This window comes from Rattus norvegicus, chromosome 9, assembly GCF_036323735.1.
Source record: "Rattus norvegicus strain BN/NHsdMcwi chromosome 9, GRCr8, whole genome shotgun sequence".
NCBI classification, from domain to species: Eukaryota; Metazoa; Chordata; class Mammalia; order Rodentia; family Muridae; genus Rattus; species Rattus norvegicus.
This window is the reverse complement of record NC_086027.1, coordinates 17,477,437-17,501,381: the sequence shown is the minus strand read 5'-3', so window position 1 is coordinate 17,501,381 and position 23,945 is coordinate 17,477,437. Positions and strand designations below refer to the sequence as shown.

General features: G+C 41.6%; 3 protein-coding genes across 3 annotated transcripts in view; all 3 read right to left on the bottom strand.

Annotated features, from left to right (window-relative positions):
- Positions 1-13,400, bottom strand: part of LOC134480537 (uncharacterized) — a 45,601-nt gene extending 32,201 nt beyond the window's left edge. The window contains exon 1 of the mRNA XM_063268071.1: positions 12,837-13,400. The gene's annotated coding sequence lies outside the window, so the exon portion shown is untranslated. The remainder of the gene's footprint in view (positions 1-12,836) is intronic.
- LOC134480548 (disks large homolog 5-like) lies at positions 6,011-12,773 on the bottom strand. The gene is made up of 3 exons (XM_063268105.1): positions 11,718-12,773; positions 10,870-11,050; positions 6,011-6,785 (listed from the first exon to the last, which is right to left on the bottom strand). Exons 1-3 carry the CDS (start codon positions 11,861-11,863, stop codon positions 6,780-6,782), a joined length of 333 nt encoding a protein of 110 aa, XP_063124175.1. The 5' UTR covers positions 11,864-12,773; the 3' UTR covers positions 6,011-6,779.
- Positions 13,401-13,541: 141 nt separating the features above from the next.
- On the bottom strand, positions 13,542-21,716 carry LOC134480545 (uncharacterized). Its single transcript, XM_063268099.1, has 5 exons — positions 21,307-21,716; positions 20,429-20,588; positions 18,959-19,090; positions 18,106-18,289; positions 13,542-14,335 (listed from the first exon to the last, which is right to left on the bottom strand). Exons 1-5 carry the CDS (start codon positions 21,434-21,436, stop codon positions 14,330-14,332), a joined length of 612 nt encoding a protein of 203 aa, XP_063124169.1. The 5' UTR covers positions 21,437-21,716; the 3' UTR covers positions 13,542-14,329.
- Between the last annotated feature and the right edge of the window lie 2,229 nt (positions 21,717-23,945).

Genomic DNA, 23,945 nt, shown 5'->3' with positions numbered 1-23,945 from the left:
CCACGAGCGAACCTGAGCCTCGGGACCACAGGTAAGACCAAATTTTCTGCTGCAAGAAAGCTGCCTGGTGAACTCAAGACACAGGCCCACAGGAACAGCTGAAGACCTGTAGAGAGGAAAAACTACAGGCCCGAAAGCAGAACACACTGTCCCCATAACTGACTGAAAGAGAGGAAAACAGGTCTACAGCACTCCTGACACACAGGCGTATAGGACAGTCTAGCCACTGTCAGAAATAGCAGAACAAAGTAACACTAGAGATAATCTGATGGCGAGAGGCAAGCGCAGGAACCCAAGCAACAGAAACCAAGACTACATGCCATCATCAGAGCCCAATTCTCCCACCAAAACAAACATGGAATATCCAAACACACCAGAAAAGCAAGATCTAGTTTCAAAATCATATTTGATCATGATGCTGGAGGACTTCAAGAAAGACATGAACACACTTAGGGAAACACAGGAAAACATTAATAAACAAGTAGAAGCCTACAGAGAGGAATCGCAAAAATCCCTGAAAGAATTCCAGGAAAACACAATCAAACAGTTGAAGGAATTAAAAATGGAAATAGAAGCAATCAAGAAAGAACACATGGAAACAACCCTGGATATAGAAAACCAAAAGAAGAGACAAGGAGCTGTAGATACAAGCTTCACCAACAGAATACAAGAGATGGAAGAGAGAATCTCAGGAGCAGAAGATTCCATAGAAATCATTGACTCAACTGTCAAAGATAATGTAAAGCAGAAAAAGCTACTGGTCCAAAACATACAGGAAATCCAGGACTCAATGAGAAGATCAAACCTAAGGATAATAGGTATAGAAGAGAGTGAAGACTCCCAGCTCAAAGGACCAGTAAATATCTTCAACAAAGTCATAGAAGAAAACTTCCCTAACCTAAAAAAAGAGATACCCATAGACATACAAGAAGCCTACAGAACTCCAAATAGATTGGACCAGAAAAGAAACACCTCCCGTCACATAATTGTCAAAACACCAAACGCACAAAATAAAGAAAGAATATTAAAAGCAGTAAGGGAAAAAGGTCAAGAAACATATAAAGGGAGACCTATCAGAATCACACCAGACTTCTCGCCAGAAACTATGAAGGCCAGAAGATCCTGGACTGATATCATACAGACCCTAAGAGAACACAAATGCCAGCCCAGGTTACTGTATCCAGCAAAACTCTCAATTAACATTGATGGAGAAAGCAAGATATTCCATGACAAAACCAAATTTACACAATATCTTTCTACAAATCCAGCACTACAAAGGATAATAAATGGTAAAGCCCAACATAAGGAGGCTGTACCCTAGAAGAAGCAAGAAACTAATCGTCTTGGCAACAAAACAAAGAGAATGAAAGCACACAAACATAACCTCACATCCAAATATGAATATAAAGGGAAACAATAATCACTATTCCTTAATATCTCTCAATATCAATGGCCTCAACTCCCCAATAAAAAGACATAGATTAACAAACTGGATACGCAACGAGGACCCTGCATTCTGCTGCCTACAGGAAACACACCTCAGAGACAAAGACAGACACTACCTCAGAGTGAAAGGCTGGAAAACAACTTTCCAAGCAAATGGTCAGAAGAAGCAAGCTGGAGTAGCCATTCTAATATCAAATAAAATCAATTTCCAACTAAAAGTCATCAAAAAAGATAAGGAAGGACACTTCATATTCATCAAAGGAAAAATCCACCAAGATGAACTCTCAATCCTAAATATCTATGCCCCAAATACAAGGGCACCTACATACATAAAAGAAACCTTACTAAAGCTCAAAACACACATTGCACCTCACACAATAATAGTGGGAGATTTCAACACCCCACTCTCATCAATGGACAGATAATGGAAACAGAAATTAAACAGTGATGTCGACAGACTAAGAGAAGTCATGAGCCAAATGGACTTAACGGATATTTATAGAACATTCTATCCTAAAGCAAAAGGATATACCTTCTTCTCAGCTCCTCATGGTACTTTCTCCAAAATTGACCATATAATTGGTCAAAAAACGGGCCTCAACAGGTACAGAAAGATAGAAATAATCCCATGCGTGCTATCGGACCACCACGGCCTAAAACTGGTCTTCAATAAAAATAAGGGAAGAATGCCCACATATACGTGGAAATTGAACAATGCTCTACTCAATGATAACCTGGTCAAGGAAGAAATAAAGAAAGAAATTAAAAACTTTTTAGAATTTAATGAAAATGAAGATACAACATACTCAAACTTATGGGACACAATGAAAGCTGTGCTAAGAGGAAAACTCATAGCGCTGAGTGCCTGCAGAAAGAAACAGGAAAGAGCATATGTCAGCAGCTTGACAGCACACCTAAAAGCTCTAGAACAAAAAGAAGCAAATACACCCAGGAGGAGTAGAAGGCAGGAAATAATCAAACTCAGAGCTGAAATCAACCAAGTAGAAACAAAAAGGACCATAGAAAGAATCAACAGAACCAAAAGTTGGTTCTTTGAGAAAATCAACAAGATAGATAAACCCTTAGCCAGACTAACGAGAGGACACAGAGAGTGCGTCCAAATTAACAAAATCAGAAATGAAAAGGGAGACATAACTACAGATTCAGAGGAAATTCAAAAAATCATCAGATCTTACTATAAAAACCTATATTCAACAAAATTTGAAAATCTTCAGGAAATGGACAATTTCCTAGACAGATACCAGGTATCGAAGTTAAATCAGGAACAGATAAACCAGTTAAACAACCCCATAACTCCTAAGGAAATAGAAGCAGTCATTAAAGGTCTTCCAACCAAAAAGAGCCCAGGTCCAGACGGGTTTAGTGCAGAATTCTATCAAACCTTCATAGAAGACCTCATACCAATATTATCCAAACTATTCCACAAAATTGAAACAGATGGAGCCCTACCGAATTCCTTCTATGAAGCCACAATTACTCTTATACCTAAACCACACAAAGACACAACAAAGAAAGAGAACTTCAGACCAATTTCCCTTATGAATATCGACGCAAAAATACTCAATAAAATTCTGGCAAACCGAATCCAAGAGCACATCAAAACAATCATCCACCATGATCAAGTTGGCTTCATCCCAGGCATGCAGGGATGGTTTAATATACGGAAAACCATCAACGTGATCCATTATATAAACAAACTGAAAGAACAGAACCACATGATCATTTCATTAGATGCTGAGAAAGCATTTGACAAAATTCAACACCCCTTCATGATAAAAGTCCTGGAAAGAATAGGAATTCAAGGCCCATACCTAAACATAGTAAAAGCCATATACAGCAAACCAGTTGCTAACATTAAACTAAATGGAGAGAAACTTGAAGCAATCCCACTAAAATCGGGGACTAGACAAGGCTGCCCACTCTCTCCCTACTTATTCAATATAGTTCTTGAAGTTCTAGCCAGAGCAATCAGACAACAAAAGGAGATCAAAGGGATACAGATCGGAAAAGAAGAGGTCAAAATATCACTATTTGCAGATGACATGATAGTATATTTAAGTGATCCCAAAATGTTCCACCAGAGAACTACTAAAGCTGATAAACAACTTCAGCAAAGTGGCTGGGTATAAAATTAACTCAAATAAATCAGTTGCCTTCCTCTATACAAAAGAGAAACAAGCCGAGAAAGAAATTAGGGAAACGACACCCTGCATAATAGACCCAAATAATATAAAGTACCTCGGTGTGACTTTAACCAAGCAAGTAAAAGATCTGTACAATAAGAACTTCAAGACACTGAGGAAAGAAATTGAAGAAGACCTCAGAAGATGGAAAGATCTCCCATGCTCATGGATTGGCAGGACTAATATAGTAAAAATGGCCATTTTACCAAAAGCAATCTACAGATTCAATGCAATCCCCATCATAATACCAATCCAATTCTTCAAAGAGTTAGACAAAACAATTTGCAAATTCATCTGGAATAACAAAAAACCCAGGATAGCTAAAGCTATCCTCACCAATAAAAGGACTTCAGGGGGAATCACTATCCCTGAACTCAAGCAGTATTACAGAGCAATAGTGATAAAAACTGCATGGTATTGGTACAGAGACAGACAGATAGACCAATGGAATAGAATTGAAGACCCAGAAATGAACCCACACACCTATGGTCACTTGATTTTTGACAAAGGAGCCAAAACCATCCAATGGAAAAAAGATAGCATTTTCAGGAAATGGTGTTGGTTCAACTGGAGGGCAACATGTAGAAGAATGCAGATCAATCCATGCTTATCACCCTGTACAAAGCTTAAGTCCAAGTGGATCAAGGACCTCCACATCACACCAGACACACTCAAACTAATAGAAGAAAAACTAGGGAAGCATCTGGAACACATGGGCACTGGAAAAAATTTCCTGAACAAAACAGCAATGGCTTATGCTCTAAGATCAAGAATCGACAAATGGGATCTCATAAAACTGCAAAGCTTCTGTAAGGCAAAGGACACTGTGGTTAGGACAAAACGGCAACCAACAGATTGGGAAAAGATCTTTACCAATCCTACAACAGATAGAGGCCTTATATCCAAAATATACAAAGAACTCAAGAAGTTAGACCGCAGGGAAACAAATAACCCTATGAAAAAATGGGGTTCAGAGCTAAACAAAGAATTCACAGCTGAGGAATGCCGAATGGCTGAGAAACACCTAAAGAAATGTTCAACATCTTTAGTCATAAGGGAAATGCAAATCAAAACAACCCTGAGACTTCACCTCACACCAGTGCGATTGGCTAAGATCAAAAACTCAGGTGACAGCAGATGCTGGCGAGGATGTGGAGAAAGAGGAACACTCCTCCATTGTTGGTGGGATTGCAGACTGGTAAAACCATTCTGGAAATCAGTCTGGAGGTTCCTCAGAAAATTGGACATTGAACTGCCTGAGGATCCAGCTATACCTCTCTTGGGCATATACCCAAAAGATGCCTCAACATATACAAGAGACACGTGCTCCACTATGTTCATCGCAGCCTTATTTATAATAGCCAGAAGCTGGAAAGAACCCAGATGCCCTTCAACAGAGGAATGGAAACAGAAATTGTGGTACATCTACACAATGGAATATTACTCAGCTATCAAAAACAACGAGTTTATGAAATTCGTAGGCAAATGGTTGGAACTGGAAAATATCATCCTGAGTGAGCTAACCCAATCACAGAAAGACATACATGGTATGCACTCATTGATAAGTGGCTATTAGCCCAAATGCTTGAATTACCCTAGATCCCTAGAACAAACGAAACTCAAGACGGATGATCAAAATGTGAATGCTTCACTCCTTCTTTAAATGAGGAAAAAGAATACCCTTGGCAGGGAAGGGAGAGGCAAAGATTAAAACAGAGACTGAAGGAACACCCATTCAGAGCCTGCCCCACATTTGGCCCATACATATACAGCCACCCTATTAGACAAGATGGATGAAGCAAAGAAGTGCAGACCGACAGGAGCCGGATGTAGATCGCTCCTGAGAGACACAGCCAGAATACAGCAAATACAGAGGCGAATACCAGCAGCAAACCACTGAACTGAGAATAGAACCCCAGTTGAAGGAATCAGAGAAAGAACTGGAAGAGCTTGAAGGGGCTCGAGACCCCAAAAGTACAACAATGCCAAGCAACCAGAGCTTCCAGGGACTAAGCCACTACCTAAAGACTATACATGGACTGACCCTGGACTCTGACCCCATAGGTAGCAATGAATATCCTAGTAAGAGCACCAGTGGAAGGGGAAGCCCTGGGTCCTGCTAAGACTGAACCCCCAATGAACTAGTCTATGGGCGGAGGGTGGCAATGGGGGGAGGGTTGGGAGGGGAACACACATAAGGAAGGGGAGGGGGGAGGGGGATGTTTGCCCGGAAACCGGGAAAGGGAATAACACTCGAAATGTATATAAGAAATACTCAAGTTAACAAATAAAAAAAATAAAAAATAAAAAAAATAACAAAAAAAAAGGGAAAAAAAAGAGTGAAGAGTTTGAGATTACTCTTTTTTTCACCAGGATATATCCAATTTACTTGATAGTAACCAGATGCAGGTAGTCAATATATACAGTCTATATCCTTATCAAAATAGAAAACAAAATGAACAAAACAACAACACATAAATAACAAAACTTCAAATGAATAGGAGGAAAACCAAATAACCAAAATAATCAAAACTCAGCCACACTTTAAATAGAGGAGCTGCGCTAAGCATTTTTTGCTGCTCCTTCTGCAGAATAGATTTATAGCCTGTGTCTTTCCTTGGAGACACAGTAGACAAGCAGTTACTGGTGGTAATAATCTTTTCAAGAGGAGTGGAAGTAGGTCTGTTTTGTTGGAGTGGGGGCATTAAGGACAAAGCCATCCAATACTGAGTATAAATGATATTACAGACTTTGTCTCAAAGACTTTCCAATATTGTGAACTGATCTCCATGAAACTCTTCTGCATGACCCATCAGGACAAGTACAAATTTACACGTGCACAGTCTTTCTGGATGACCAGCAGCTCTTGATTGATGTGCATCAACACTTCTCTGGGTCCCTCCAAAAGTGTACACTTGCTGGAGAGAGCTGAGGTGAAAGTACGGCCTATTCAATCCAAAGAAATCAAAGTAAAGGAGGAAAATGCAGTCCACAATTGCTATGGACATTACAGATGAGACGCAATAGTGGTGTATTTGCTGTGCACACTTAGTTCTCCTCCTGTAGCTCTTCTCTCCAAGGGAGATCTTGTCGTGGTCTGTGTCATGTTCGAGTTTCTGCTGGAGAATTTCAGACCTAGCAGAGCAAGGGAATAAAGGTTTGGTGAGTGGTTTCCAATTCAGCTCTCCCTCTTACATCAGCTCTATTCAGTTGGACAATCCAGCATGACCTGTCAGCTGAGGTCAGTCCCTGCATCCCCAAGTGTCATAGAGTAACTGGGCTTGGATTTATATCTCAGGTTTTCAAACTGCTAGAATTTGAACTGTGGACTATGGACTGTACTGGGATTAAGAGAAAAATGAGCATATTTTGTCACTGGTCCAGGTATATTATATTGAATAATAACATTGTAGCTGGGTCTGAATCTGAGTTCAAGAGACATATGAGCAACCTAGAATACCATGTGTATTCCTTCTGGAGAACATGCCCAGAATTGAGGTGAAAGTTCTGATTATGTTAGCACTGAAGGAACCCGTCTAGTTTCCATTTGTAACCACTGAATCTGCAAATACACAGAGAAGCCATCTCACTTCAAATCCATGGGAAGTGCATAGATCCTGTAATCACTGAGAATGTGCTCCATGCAAATCTTCCCAGCATACACATGGACATTAAAGGTGATTGTGATGTAGAAACAGAACAGCACCCTGTAAGTCTATGGCTAGTGTAAGGCAATTTGTGAGAGGTCAGAAGAGAAAATGTCCTCAGATCTTTCCAGAGAGATCACAGGAAGAAAGGAGTAGAACATAGCAAGAAATCCAGAGGATCATATATATTGTTTCATGGGCAAAATTCACATGAACTGTACCAGAACTATAGTCTGAGTAGCTCTTTAGCTGCCTGAGGCTGAAATCCATGTAGGTGGTCATTCACCCAAAACGGGTACTTATATAGGGAAAGGATATTCAAATGGATTCCAGTCTGTGTTCCTACCTGAACATTAATGCTTAATGTAAAGATTCCCCAGGATTCGCTGGAGGCATAAAAACAAATGTTGAGTGGGATATGTACATAGTGAATAGAGCCTATAGGTAGCTCAGTCAGTGATGTGCTGTCCTCTCATAAATCGACATAGACTCAGGGTTCTTTCCCTATTACCAATCTTGCTTTGCAAGTTCCCAGGGCTGTGTAGAGCAGTCTTCTTCCCCAGCAAAGGATCATATGTTGGTGGTAGACTAGACTCTTGTTCTTGTTCACTCTTTCAGACTTTCCCCAAAGTGTGCAGCTTCTTCTAATCTGAGCTGTCTTTACCATAGCCTGAGTGACTTCATGCCCAAAGCTAGAATCATAGGAAATCTCCATAACCAGGATCCAAATCAACAATTTTTCTCCCTGTAATGTGATTGTGCCACAGATATTTTGAGTAAGTACGTAAAAGCTTGCATGGATTTTCTCAGACTGAATCAGAATCTATGGAAGGGCTCCACCCTATGGTACACTTTTACTCCTTGCCTGATGGACGTCTGGATAGATTCTCCTTCAGGGCTACTCTGGGACAACTACAACACTGATGTGCCCTAGTTGCAATGGCAATACCTACTCCTTGTTGTGGAATCACTGGGTTCACTAAAACTTCTGTTCCACTTTCTGAACATGGCTTTTCATAGGGCTACCTGTTCTTACACTCCCAGACCCATCTGAATTTCATCATTTCTCCTAACTCCATTTAGGCTGAAATTAACTGAGAGAAAATGATGTTGATTGACAGCACTTGCAGAATGCTACACAGATAACATAGGGGAGAGCTTTAGATTATCTGTGCACCTAAAGGGGCTCCTGACACTGCTCTTTTCTTGCACCACAGCATAGCTATGGGACTTTTGCTGGATGACAATACAACTCCAAGCAACTCAAAATCTCAGTGAATATAATCCAAGCCAAACTCCCAGGGGAAGCTGTAGTGTGCCAAGGTAGCTGGGAAGAAATGGTAGCAGGCAATGTGGAAAGCAACCTTGGAGAAGACACAGTGAGTGACACAACCTTCCAGTGGGCTTTCACAATTCACAAAGAACAGAGAAGCCGCATAAACTCATGGATTTTATAGAGAAGCCTAGCCCTTACCTCCCTTAACTCCACTCCTATGATGTGCTCCAAAGGATTTCAATGCAGATCAGTAGTTTTGCCCACAATCACTTGAAAATCTAACTTTACAGGTGTTTTTGTGTCCTCTTTTTGGGGGTTGCATTTCTACAGGACTTTATTGTCTTGCTTCTACACCATAACAAAAAGGGACCTGCAAGCTCCAGGCCTGTACCATTTGTTACCACTGTGATACACGGCTCACTTGAACATATTTCCCACTCCTCCCCCACACTTCACAAGATAATTCTGTTGCGATTTTTTTGTAAACAGAATAAATTTATAACTTAGGTGTCCTTTTGCTGTACAGAGCTACATGGAGATGCCAAATGACTGGGCAGCTGTATTTCATGTTTCATGGATGTAAAGTGAACTCTTAGAATTCTCTTCTTATGATACTTGGAAATAGAGGGAAACACATTCACTACTGCAAACACACACACACACACACACACACACACACACACACAAATACACACTCGCATGCACAAATGAAAACTTTGCTCTTACGCAGCACATTTCCTGTTGAGTGAGAAATTAGTGGGAACAATGCTGTGTACGAGTCTCTTAGACTCAAGCAGGCTGTGCTGCCCTGGTCTGTACTCATTTCCACTTCAGGAAACCTTTCTATGCAGATACTTTCTGGTCCTACGAGTAAGTTACATGTTCTGCACAGATAGCCTAAACAACACAACATCAAATTCCCAAGAGAGAGGGAAAAGACTCCATCAAGCTCTATGTTGACTCATCATAGGCCCCTCACTAAAACTACCCTGTTTCCTTCTTAGAAGACCTTGGAAGCATCAGAGAAGATAGCGATTCATGGTCATTTACCAGGAACTTTTCATCACATTAGTGTTCATGTGATGTTAAAACAACCTCAATGTCAGTCAGAAGGAGGCTAAATAAATAACATACAGTGACTTTTCTGAAATGCAGCACTGTGTACAATTTTGAGAGGGAATCTATCCTGAAAGAATGCCGTGCCCATGATATAGTCAGCAAAGCATGTCAGCAGAGGGTTGCACTCTAGGATTCCATGCAATATAATGGTGAAGCCAATAAGACAAACCAGAATCTTCCTGGGGGATTCCTCTGTTCAGGTAAAGTAAAGAAATCTAATCATTATTTTTAAAATAGCTGAATGGTTTAAGAATGTGTTGAGACAAATAAGAGAGGGGGCTCCACCTGGAACTGGACTGGTGATGCAAAGACTGCTGGCCAGAACAAAACAGGAAGCTTCATGTTTGTTGAGAGACCTGGGCTTAAAGGACTAAGTTGGATAATGACTGGACAAAATTCCATGTCATGAACTGGCCTCTCCACATGCTCCCTAAGATGCAGGTCAGCACAGCAATGCACCTTCCTTGGTGAGAATTGGGGGTATATACGGATAACTTTGTTCTTGAAGTCTCAAATCTCTCATGGCAACCGTCAGCCTTTGAGAAACATTTCCATATCCTTGCTCTTCTAACCAGCTTCAGATTGTAAGGCCCAGTTATGAACTCTCCAGGAGCACTCAAATAAGACAGGAATGACATGATGCTCCTCAGGCTCTGTAGTTACCCAAGATCTATGAAGCATGAAGGCACCATCTTCATATAGAGGGGAAGGGGGGAGGAAGAACAAAAGCCACCACAAATGACAATGAGAACCATTTCTTTGGCATTTCCATGAGGGTCTCCTCCTTGAAAACTATTTACTTCCTGGAGTCTCACAAGATCCCTGAAAAGAAAATGAGCTTCAGGGTTTTGCTTCATCCCTCAAAGCCCTGCTCTAGTCTAAAGAGGGGCTCCCACATAGCACCCTCCACACATAATGGCATATAGTGCTGTGATGTGTGATCAACCTATCTCCCTTAATGAAGTGCAGATTCTCGAAGAGCAGGAGCATTTGCTTTCCAAACATGCAGTTTCTTGAAGAGGGGCTATCTCCACAGAAAGCCTTGTAAACCATCACATAAATGAACACTTGGATGAGACCTAGGTCAGGACATGGATCCATCAATAGACAGTTACATTGGTTTGTCTATGTTTACGGTAAGACATGAGAACAGCCTGACCCTGAGGACTAACCCTACCTGCTGTTGCTTGGCTCTGGGGACACAGATGTTCATTCCGGCCTCTTCACAGAACCTCTTTGTCTCCACAGAGGATGCTGGCAGTTCAGTCTGCTCCACCAGCTGTTCTCTCTTCTCATTCAGCAAAATCTGTATATTCTTCAATTGAGTTTGTTCACGCAGGAGCTGGGAGTGCCTGATGCTGAAACACAAACAAAAAATGGTAAATCCCAGCCAGCTTCTATTTGCCTGTCACTCTTGCAAGTACAATCATCCCTTCAAGGGTCCTCATCCCCAGAAATCCCCAGAATAGAGCCACACTATACAAGTTAGCACCAATTAGAGGAGGTCAAATCCAGAATCCACATTCCACATGAATCAAATACTTCTCATAATCCTGACACTAAGACGGTTTATATAAATCAAGGAAGAAGAGATGGTCCATAAGGGAGCTCGTATGTCCATGGTATGGTGAAACCATCTTCACGTGGTGGGGAAAGCCCCTCTGAGGGAGGATAGAAGACCCAATAACTGTACAATCTTTCCATGTGTTTCTCATGGATCATAGATCTTTAAATCTCCTGTCAGAGTCCTAGAGATTCAGAGTTGATGGATATTCCCATTATGGTACAAAACTTTCTATCTAGAGGATCCTTAATGGGGAAAATAACAATTGGAGGGTCTTCTACACTCTTCACATGTACGACAACTGAGTCCAAGAGCTACAAATCTAAGACCCTTGCCATAAGGCAGGCTTCTTGTTAAGAGTCAGACACTACAGAACCAGAGCCCTGACTTTGGTTCAAAGTCATACAGGACAGAAGCATTCCCTGCCTAGTGCTGGGTTCTCATCTCTGTCAGCGACTCACTGGTAGGAACTGTTCACTTGTATGAACTCCTTGTACCTCTCCATGGCATCACTTATTGAGTTGGTCATCATTTGCATAGCCATCATTCTCATCTCATGTTCGGATTGAAGTATTGGCAATTCGACATCCAGCCTGTGTTGGGACATGGCCCAAGGAATAAATAACCACCTGAACTCATGATTTCAGAATTAGGTGAATTGTAAATAAAAAAACCCAATAAAAAATTCAAATTTAAGAAATGAGGGGGAGGGAAGAATGTGGCAAATACAAAGACCAAAGCAAAAACACAACAGTGAGACTCCAAAAACAATTCTTTCAAGGAAATATTTCTACACAAATCAGCAAAGAATTATTTTGAAATATGGACTCTTTAAAAAGCTGTGGCAATATGGTTCTCCAAAGACCCTCTGTACTGCAGTGGCTTGGGTCCAACAGATAGTTGTGATGACATTTCTTTTGTTATGAAAACAGGGATTCTCAAACCTTGTTTCCTACTGTTCCATGAATTCCCAGAGGGCATAACTACTTTGACAGGGAAGAGGATTTGTCACCCCTCCTTCCCTCAGGAGAGTCCTATCTACCACCTAAGTAAATAGAAGATGCAAAGTGCTCAGTTGATCCATGTGGGCATCCCCACCATCATGACCTGCAAACTATCCACCACACAAATCCTCAGATCCCATCAAACTCCCCAGACTCCCTGACCGAGAGCTTAAAACCCACAAACACTTTCACAAACATACAAACCAACCCATATACAAGCACAAGCAGAATCCCAACTACATGTATGGAGGTGCCAGAGAATCAGTGTATAATGAACAAAATCAGAGGAAAAGAATGATGACGTGCAGGCATTTCATTCCCTCACTTACAGGCAGCAAGTGTGACCAGGTCCTTCTAGCTGTTGACAGAACCAACGCTAATCCAAGGAGCTCAGGGTCAAGTACAAAAGAGGTTGACCCTAAACACACAGCACCTAGCTTATCTCACAAGCAAATGCTTGCCAAATCTCATTAAAATCCAGGATGAGAGGTGAAACTCTCTCGTGCTATGAGGAAATCCTGGGTTAGCAGAGAGAGAGCACAAGACAGTGAACAGGTCACTGGGCATAATGACTACCTGTGGTCCCAATCATCATAGATATAAAGGTCCAGGATTTGATAAAGTTCATCCCTCTCCTTTTTTTTTTCCCGGAGCTGGGGACCGAACCCAGGGCCTTGCGCTTGCTAGGCAAGCGCTCTACTGCTGAGCTAAATCCCCAACCCATTAAGTTCATCCCTCTCGAATTGACACTTCTGGATTCAAATTTGACTTCCTCCAGTTCCTTTAGATGCTCCTTTTCCTTACTGATGACAGTTTGGGATGATGCCTTCCTACCAAAACCTGTAGATAGATAAACCCAAGTGAATTCGCATATTTGATGGACCATGGGAGGAAAGGTTCATTCTGAATCCCAAAAGGAGGTTGAGGAAGGGGAAATGGCAGAGACTGGGTGAATCCCTGAAAGAGCAGAAAAGCTTTCTTAACGGGAGATTCTTAAGCTATGTCCCTCTTCCCAACCTCTAATGCCGTACACGTGCCACACTCACTATCACAGGACCCCTCACCCTGAACACTGGGTAATGTATGCATGATGAACTTGAAATTCACAGAGTGGAAACGCAGTGAACAGTGACTGTATAAATGCCTTTGAATCTCAGTCTCACTGGGAAGTAAGACTGATGCCCAGTCCCCATGCGAATGCAGAGATCCATCCCTCCCTGATCACTGTGGGACTTCAGATGTTGACACTAGTGATCAATAAAGAAGGTTCTTAAGAGTGAAGAGTTTGAGATTACTCCTTTATTCACCAGAATACATCCAATTTACTTGATAGTAACCAGATGCAGGTAGTCAAAATATACAGTCTATATCCTTATCAAAATAGAAAACAAAATGAACAAAACAACAACAACAGATTAATAACAAATCTTCAAATGAATAGAAGGAAAACCAAATAACCAAATTAACCAAAACCGAAGCAAACTTTAAATAGAGGAATTGCGCTAAGCATTCGTTTGCTGCTCCTTTTGCAGAATAGACTTATAGCCTGTGGCTTGCATTGGAGACATAGTAGACAAGCAGTTACTGATGGTAATAATATTTTCAAGAGAAGTGGAAGTAGGTCTGTTTCGTTGGAGTGGGGGTATTAAGGTAAAAGCCTACCAATACTGAGTATAAATGATATTACAGACTTTGTCTCAAAGACTTTCCAATATTTGAACTGATCTCCATGGAACTCTTCTGGATGACCCATCAGGACAAGTACAAATTTACACGTGCACAGTCTTTCTGGATGACAAGCAGCTCTTGATTGATGTGCATCAACACTTCTCTGGGTCCCTCTAAAAGTGCACACTTGCTGGAGAGAGCTGGGGTGAAAGTAAGGCCTATTCAATCCAAAGAAGTTAAACTAAAGGAGGAAAATGCAGTCCACAATTGCTATGGACATTACAGGTGAGATGCAATAGTGGTGTATTTGCTGTGCATACTTAGTTCTCCTCCTGTAGCTCTTCTCTCCAAGGGAGATCTTGTCCTGGTCTGTGTCATGTTCGAGTTTCTGCTGGATAATTTCAGACCTAGCAGAGCAAGGGAATAAAGGTTTAGTGAGTGGTTGTCAATTCAGCTCTCCCTCTTACATCAGCTCTATTCAGTGGGACAGTCAGCTGAGGTCAGTCCCTGCATCCCCAAGTGTCATAGAGTACCTGGGCTTGGATAAATATCACAGCTTTTCAAACTGCTAGAATTTGAACTGTGGAATATGCACTGTACTGGAATTAAGAGAAAAATGAGCATATTTTGTCACTGGTCCAGGTTTATTATATTGAATAATAACATTGTAGCTGGGTCTGAATCTGAGTTCAAGAATGGCATGAGCAACCTAGAATACCATGTGGATTCCTTCTGGAGAACATGCACAGAATTGTGGTGAAAGTTCTGATTATGTTAGCACTGAGGGAACCTGCGTAGGTTCAATTTGTAACCACTGAATCTGCAAATACACAGAGAAGCCATCACACTTCAAATTCATGCTCACTGCACAGATCCTGTAATCACTGAGAATGTGCTCCATGCAAATCCTCACAGCATACACAAGGAACAGTAAAGTTTATGGTGATGGAGATACATAACAGCACCCCTGTAAGACTATGGTTATTGTAATGCAATTTGTGAGACAACAGAAGAGAAAATAACCTCAGATCTTATCAGAGAGTTAACAGGAAGAAAGAAGTACAAAATACAAAGAAATCCTGAGGATTATACATATTGTGTCATGGACAAAATTCACATAAACTGTACCAGAACAATACTCTGGGTAGTTCTTTAGGTGACTGATGGGGAAAACCTTGTCAGTGGTCAGCCATCCAAAAAGGATAGTTATATAGAGACAGGAAATCCAATTGGCTTCTTCCAGTCTGTGTTCCTGCCTGATCTCAAAAATATCAGAATGCTTCTACAATGTTCCTCCCAAGCCACTTTCCTGGGTGATCAGTTCTTTCTGCTTCAGAATGTCCTGCATTCTTTCCTGTAATCCTTCCTTATCCTGGTCATCAGATGAGTGTACTGTCAATGGAAGCATGCATGCATGTGTGCACACACAAACAGACACACAGACACACAGACACACTAATACAAACTCGTAAACACGCAAGCAATTTGTGCTTACACAATATAAACATAGTACATTGCAGTGTTTACTTTCCCTTTTAATGCTTAATACAATGATTCCCCAGGATACTCTGGAGGCATAAAAACAAATGTTGAGTGGGATATGTACATAGTGGTCATGGCCTACAGAAAGCTCAGTCAGTGATGTGGTGTCCTCCAATAAGCCGACATAGAATCAGTGTTCTTTCCCTATTACCAATCTGGCTTAGCAAGTTCCCAAGCCTGAGTAGAGCAGTATTGTTTCCCAGCAAATGATCATATGTTGGTGGTGGACTAGACTCCTGTTCTTGTTCACTATTTCAGACTGTCCCCATAGTGTGCAGCTTCTTCTAATAGGCGCTGTCTTTACCATACCCTGTGTGACTTCATGCCCAAAGCTATGACCCCAGAATCTTAGGAAATCTCCATAACCAGGATCCATATGAACAATTTTTCTACCTATAATGTGATTGTGTCACAGATATTTGGAGTAAATAAATAAATGCTTACATGGATTATCTCACACTGAGTCATAACCCATTGAAGGGCTCCAACCTCTCATACAGTTTCCCTCCTTGGACCACTACAACCCAGATGTGCTCTAGTTGCTCTAGTTAGACACCTATTCTTTTCTCTGGGATCTCTGGGTCAACTAACACTTCTGTTCCACTTAAAGAACATGGCTTCTCACAGGCCTTTCTGATCGTCCACTAACAGACCCATCTGAATTTCATCATTTCTCCTGACTCCATTGAGGCTGAAATTAACTGAGAGAAAATGATGTTGATTGACAACACTTGCAGAATGCTACACAGATAACATAGGGGAGTGCTTTAGATTATCTGTGCACCTAAAGGGGCTCCTGAAACTGCCCTGTTCTTGCACCACAGCATAGCTATGGGACTTTTGCTGGATGACGATACAACTCCAAGCAATTCAAATTCTCAATGAATAAAATCCAAGCCAAATTCCCAGGGGAAGCTGTAGTGTGCCAAGATAGCTGGAAAGAAGTGGTAGCAGGCAATGTGGAAAGCAACCTTGGAGAAGACACAGTGAGTGACACAACCTTCCAGTGGGCTTTCACCATTCACAAAGAACAGAGAAGGATCATAAATCAATGGATTTTATAAAGAAGCCCCCTTACCTCCATGTACTCCATTCCTTTGATGGGATCCAAAGGATTTCAATGCAGATCAGTCATTTTTCCCTAATCACTTGAAAATCTAACTTTACAAGTGTTTTGGGTTCTTTTGCTGTACAGAGCTAGGTGGAGATTACAAGTGATTGGGGTTCTATATTTGATATTCATGGAGGCAAAGTGAACACTTAGATTCTTTTTCTCATGAAACATGGCAATAGAAACTCACCTGTGCAATTATGCACAGGGAAACACACACACACACACACACACACACACACACACACACACACACAAAAGAACCCATACAAGAAGAACTTGAAAAATCATCCAGAATTAAACCCACAACATGAGCATAAAGATGCTGAGCCACAGCTGGTACACACACACACACACACACACACACACACACACACACACATACACAAAAGAACCCATACTAGAAACACTTCAAAAATCATACAGAATTAAATCCACAACATGAGCATAAACATGCTGAGCTACAGCTGGTACACACACACAGGCACACACACACACAGAGTCACATATACACACACTCACTAACACACACTCACACACACAAACACACACATACTCTATCACACACACATACAGACACACACACAAACAAGCACAAACAGACGCACACACACACACAGACACACACAGACACACACACACACACACACACACACACACACACACCCCAAAAATCGCAAGTCGGCAGAAAACAATGAAAATCCCATCATACTGGAGGAACAACATAATATAGACTATTCAAAGCAAGTATTTTAAGAGAGAATCACTACTCAGCCATTTTTCCCGAGAGGAACAAAAAGGCCTAGATAGCACTCTTCTTGATGAGAATGGGGGTAGATAATTCTGTTCTTGAAGTCTCAAATCTCTCATGCCAATTGTCAGGTATGAGAACACCTTTCCACATCCCTGCTTTTCCAAGCATCTACAGAGTATAAGGTCAAGATATGAACTCTCCAGCAACACTCGAACAAAACAGGACTGACATGCTGCTACTCATTCTCTGTCACATACCCATGATTTAGGAAGCATGAAGAGATGGTCTTGATATACAGGGAAAATGGTGGAGAAAGAACGAATCCACCAAAAGATGACAATGACAACCATTTCTTTGGCATTTCCACCAGGCTCTCCTCCTTCTAAACTACTTAGTTCCTGGAATCTCACAGGACCCCTGCAAAGAAAATGGGCTCTGGGCTTTTGCTTCATCCCTCAAAGCCCTGCTCTAGTCTAAAGAGGGGCACCCACATAGCACCCTCCACACATATGGCATGTAGTGCTGTGATGTGTGATCAACCCATCTCCCTTAATAAACTGCAGATTCTCGAAGAGCAGGAGCATTTGCTTTCCAAACATGCAGTTTCTTGAAGATGGGCTCTCTCCACAGAAAGCCTTGTAAACCATCACATAAATGAACACTTGGATGAGACCTAGGTCAGGACATAGATCCGTCAATAAACAGTTACATTGGTTGACTATGTTTATGGTAAGACATGAGGACAGCCTGACCCTGAGTCCTAACCCTACCTGCTGTTGCTTGGCACTGGGGTCACAGATGTTCATTCTGGCCTCTTCACAGAGCCTCTTTGCCTCCACAGAGGATGCTGGCAGTTCAGTCTGCTCCACCAGCAGTTTTCTCTTCTCATTCAGCAAAATCTGTATATTGTTCTTCAATTGAGTTTGTTCACGCAGGAGCTGGGAGTGCCTGATGCTGAAACACAAACAAAAAATGGTAAATCCCAGCCAGCTTCTATTTGCCTGTCACTCTTGCAAGTACAATCATCCCTTCAAGGGTCCTCATCCCCAGAAATCCCCAGACTAGAGCGACACTATACAAGATAGCACCAATTAGAGGAGGTCAAATCCAGAGGACACATTCCCTGTGAATGAAAGTACTTCTGAAAATGCTGACACTAAGACGGTTTATATAAATCAAGGTAGAAGAAATGGTCCAAAAGGGAGCTCATATGTCCATAGTATGCTGAAATCATCTGCAAGTAGAGGTCAAATCCCCTCTGAGGGAGGATAGACGACCCAATAGCTATATAGTCTTTCCATGTGTTTCTCATGGATCACAGGTCTTTAAATCTCCTGTTAGAGTCCTAGAGATTCAGAGTTGATTGATATTCCCATCATGGTGCAAACCTTTTCTATCTAGAGGATCCTTATTGGGGAAAATAACAATTGGAGGGTCTTCTACACTCTTCACATGTAGGACAACTGAGTCCAAGAGCTACAAATCTAAGACTCTTGCCAGGAGGCAGGCTTCTTGTTAAGAGTCAGACACCATGGAACCAGAGCCCTGACTTTTGTTCAAAGTCATACATGACAGAAGCATTCCCTGCCTAGTGCTGGGTTCTCATCTCTGTCAGCGACTCACCGGTAGGAACTGTTCACTTGTATGTGCTCCTTGTACCTCTCCATGGCATCACTTATTGAGTTGGTCATCATTTGCATAGCCATCATTTTCATCTCATGTTCGGACTGAAGGACTGGCAATTCGACATCCAGCCTGGGTTAGGTCATGGCCAAAGGAACAAATAATGTTTTGAACTCATGATTTCAGAATTAGGTGAAGTGTAAATAAAAAATATATTTAAGAAAAAGTTCAAATTCAAGGAATGGTAGAAGGGAAGAAAGTGGCAAACTCAAAAACCAGACCAAAACCCAACAGTGAGTCTCAATCCACAGAAAATATTTCCATGTAAATAAGCAAATTTTGTTTTGAAATAAGGACTCCTTAAAAGCCTGGGGAGATATGGTTCTGCAAAGACTTACTATATAGGAGTGGGCAGAGCCTGAGACCTGCCTGTTTGGAATAACAACTGTCAAGAATTTATTCCCACAGTGACCCTTTCTAGGTCACAATAAACCATCACTGGATAGTTAAAAAAATAAAAAACTAACGATCAAAGCAGGTAAAAAAAATTAGGTGAAATCAGACTGTTCTCTCTATTACTTAAACCCAGTATATAGCACATTCTTGCTCCTTTGAAGTAGTTGTACTGATTAAACTTATTATCCTGGGCACAGGAGAACAGAGCCACGGTACCAATTGGAGGGACCTGACCTTCAAGAGCTGGCCAGGTGAGCATGATGGAATTGACTAGTTCAGGAAGAAGATTGCTCCAGTCTGTGCCACAGCTTTGGGCCCAGCGAATGCTGTAATGACATTTCTCTTGTTTTGAAAGCAGGTATACTCAATCCTTGGTTTCTATCGTTACATGAATTCCCAGAGGGCATAACTAAGTTTGACAGGGAAGAGGATTTATAGCACCTCCTCCCCTCAGGAGAGTCCTGGGTGCCACCAAGGTATACAGAAGGAGCAAAGTGCTCTGTTGATCAGTGTGGGCCTCCACGTACTCATCACTATCATGACCTGCAAACTGTTGATCAACCAAATCCTCAGACCCCATCAAAGGTCCCAGACGTCCTGATCCTGAGTAAACACCACATATACTTCCACATACATACATACCAACCCATATCCAAACACATTTAGAATGCCAACTACATCCATGGAGGTGCCATAGAATCAGAGTATAATGAACAAATTCAGAGGAAAGAGTGATGACGTGCAGGCATTTCTTTCACTCCCACATTGCAGCAAGTGTGACCAGGTCCTTCTAGCTGCTGACAGAACCAATGCCTCTCCAACCACCTCAGGCTAAACTACAAAAAAGGTTAACCCTAAACACACACAGCACCTAGCTTATCTCACAAGGTAATGCCTGCCAAGGCTCCTTAAAATCCAGCATGAGAGGTGAAACTCTCTCGTGCTATGAGGAAATCTCGGGTTAGCAGAAAGAGAGCACAAGAATGTGAACAGGTTACTGGGCATAATGACTACCTGTGGTCCCACTCATCATAGATATAAAGGTCCAGGATTTGATAAAGTTCATTCCTCTCAAATTGACACTTCTTGATTTCAAATTTGAGCTCCTCCAGTTCCATTAGAAGCTCCTCTTGCTTACTGATGACACTTTGGGATGATGCCTTCCTATCAAAACCTGTAGATAGATAAACCCAAGTGAATTTGTATATTTGATGGACCACGGGCAGAAAAGATCCTTCTGAATCCCAAGAGGAGGTTGAGGAAGGGAAAATGGTAGAGACTGGGTGAATCCCTAAAAGAGCAGAAAAGCTTTCTTAAAGGTGGATTCTTAAGCTATGTCCCTCTTCCCAACCTCTAATGCCATACTCGTGCCACACTCACTATTACAGGACCCCTCACCCTGAAAAGTATAACCTGACTGATACATAAACATCTGGGACAATGTTATCTCATATCAGATGTGGTGCAGTCAATCCTGGAGTTCATAATGCTTAGCACCATCAAGCTCTAATCATCTGTGTTGCAGCCCAAAGTGTCTAAGAACTCAATTCAAGACTAGGGGTGCATCCTTCCTTGCTCTCGCCATCAGAGACTTATGTAACCTACAGTAATCTAGAGGATGAAGTGCTTCAACTCCCAACCATGGATGGTCACATTGTTAATCTCACAGTGCCTCCTCCTGCCATTCATTGACACTCACAGTTAAAAAGCTTCAAGAAAAGACACTGAAGGCTTACCACTTTCTGGCTTTCTCTCAAATTAAAGATTAGGAACTCCTGACTCTTGGTTTGCCTTTGAGAAATCCCAAGGCTCCTGCTTGTAAGGCCAGTCTTAGAAGGCACATCTCAAACCTACCTCCTTGAGGATGTTCCCCAACTCTGCCCACGACTCACCAAGCCTTCCCAAGAATGATTTCCTCCTTCCTGTTTCACTAGAGAGGGGGTCAGCTTCCCTCTGACCTGGTGCGGTCTCTCCTTGATCAACACTTTCCTTCCGAAATAGCCTGAGCAGCTGGCGAAACATGCCTGCTTGTGAACCCAAAGGGAACTGAAGGAATATCTCAAAGGCAGTTGGTGTCACCACAACACTGGTGACATCACAGAAGATTCTAGGGATCTCTTAGATACAAAAGATTGTCCAGTGAGGGGCTTACTGATGATGTCAATGGAAAGTTCTATGGCCTACCTACTAACCAACTCTCTCCAAAGTGATGAATTTCTGTGGAGACCCATTCCTCCAGTCTCTCATGTGTCACTGGGAATACCATTTGGCAACCTCTATTTCAAAGCTAGATGTTTCTCTCTGCTTAATTAAAAGTCAACAATGCTTTTGCTGGGGAGAGTTGCTTACAACCCTCAATTGGAGAACAGATTCTTCTTAGCACCCAAATCTCTAGGGGCCAAGGGGGAGGCAGTTTTTTCTTAAAAGTAAATCTACTAGCCGAGACAATGCATGTGACACACATTTCGATTCCTAAGCTTTTCCCTTTTTCTGGAGGCCAATATGTTTCTTCTATACCTCTGAATATATAAAACCAAGAAATATTTGCTTACTGTGCAGTCCTTGACAGCTGACATTGTTTCCAATTACATAGCCATGTATTTCACAAAATCAATGGTATATAATCCTATTTTTTTGCAATAAAAACTCCTTTTTCTTGGGAACATAGGGACCAACTATAGGGCATATATAAAATAATAAATTTCTTTCCCTTTTATATATAAAGTAGGGCATCCTCCCTTTCTCAAATATAACAAGAAAATTAAATTGGACATCAGTGAGCAAATGTCAACTTGGAGCTTTTGTTACTACATTGTAACCACATAGCCATCACTTCTCCAATATCATTCTTCCTGAATAGGCAAGTCTAGGCATGAGAATATTGGGGGCTGCAACATATTCCTTTACTCCTACCAAACATAAGAATCAGGAGGATGGGAAGGGAGTGGAATGGCCTGAGTTCAGGTTGAACCTCAATTTTAATGGGTCCATAAGTTGAGGAGGGAGTCCATTTGGCATTGTGATATATGGATTCTGTCTTCTTATCCTTGGTGTTATAATTCCACCTGAATGTGTGCTATAATGCCACCCCACCTCACAGATGTAAGAGTGAAAATCATGTCTGACCTTTCTGGGAAGAGCTCTGCCTTTTACTACCATCTACAGTTATACAACATCACTTTACAAAGCTCAGAAGAGAGGGGTGCAGATGTGCACCCCTTAGAAGTTGAGGATCTTTTCTTCTAATTAAGGCACTTGTTTTTCCTATGTAATTCTTCCCTTGCTCTTTTACTAATGGTGGCTGACTTCTTTCCTGGCCTGAGGTAAACTAGAGTCCAATCTTTTGGATTACTGAACCTTCTATTTTTGAGATGACAGGCCCACCAAGGGTCCTACTGCATACAGAAGGTATGAATAAGTCTCATGGGCTGGAGTAAGTTAAAAACGTCTGTGACAACAAAGAACTGATTAAGAAAACAAGAGACCAGCTGCTCATCAAGATCACAGTTGTATGATAGTAAGAAAATGTGAATAGGCATCAGGTGAAAAGATAAATTAATTAGGAGGTCATAGACCTAGAAGGGTTATCCTTTGCTCTCAGTGGAGGTGCCATTCTCTCTGCCATTCCTCGCCCTCTGCCACAGGACCAGAGACTTCCCCAAACAACTGGCTGGCCTTGTCAAAGACCTGGCAGGGCTTCTCCCTGTAGAATAGGACACTTAGGGTCCTTGTGGACTCACCAAGAGGTCTCCTCCACACAGGTTCCTTGTTGTCAAAGGGAAATGCTCTTGCAGAATCCTGCCATGGCAGCAGGAATTTCAACTTGGCTGCTCTTGGTCCAGCTCACTGGATGCAGGCCTGAGGCCCAGGGGTATCTGGGGAAAGAAGCAGCAGGCACTACCTCACAGCTCTCTCTTTGTTGGATGCAACTGCTAGGACTGTGATGGGATTTTTGTTTCTTTGTGTGTTTATTAGAAATACCTACAAAGCTGATTAAAGTTGTAACATGCCTTCATACCCAGCGTGCAGAATGTTTTTAAATCATTGTTGTTCCTGTTTTATGTTTGGATTTTGTTTTTTAATCCCCTCAGGAAATTTCCCTGTGCTTAGAATGTTAAGCATGTGCTTGGGAGGGATCGATTATTTAAGTTAGGCAAAGCTTTTGTTCTCACCATCCACTCCACAGATGATGCCATTTCTTACTTTCAAATAAGAAAACAGTCATAGAGAAGTAAATTAACCTGTAAGCTATCACAGAAGAAACACATCGTGATTGTGGCGTGCCACCCGAGTATTTTGTATTTCCTAAGTTATTTTTATTTTAAACTTTTTTTCTTTTTCTTTTTTTTTCTTTGTTTTTTTTTTCTTTTTTTTTTTCCGAGCTGGGGACCGAACCCAGGGCCTTTCGCTTGCTAGGAAAGCACTCTACCGCTGAGCTAAATCCCCAACCCTTATTTTAAACTTTTTTATTGGATTTTTTGGGTACATTTCATTTTTTTTAAATCCTTAAAGGTATCTTTTATTCCTCTCC

Bases quoted from the DNA above. Each gene is read 5' to 3' on its own strand.
- LOC134480548 (XM_063268105.1), bottom strand. From the start codon at position 11,863: ATGTCCCAACACAGGCTGGATGTCGAATTGCCAATACTTCAATCCGAA. The intron at 11,051-11,717 runs GTGAGTCGCTGA...TTTGTGTTTCAG, and splicing joins CAAGTGAACAGTTCCTACCA to CATCAGGCACTCCCAGCTCC.
- LOC134480545 (XM_063268099.1), bottom strand. From the start codon at position 21,436: ATGTTTCGCCAGCTGCTCAGGCTATTTCGGAAGGAAAGTGTTGATCAA. The intron at 19,091-20,428 runs GTAGTCATTATG...GACCTAACCCAG, and splicing joins TATGATGAGTGGGACCACAG to GCTGGATGTCGAATTGCCAG. The intron at 18,290-18,958 runs GTGAGTCGCTGA...TTTGTGTTTCAG, and splicing joins CAAGTGAACAGTTCCTACCG to CATCAGGCACTCCCAGCTCC.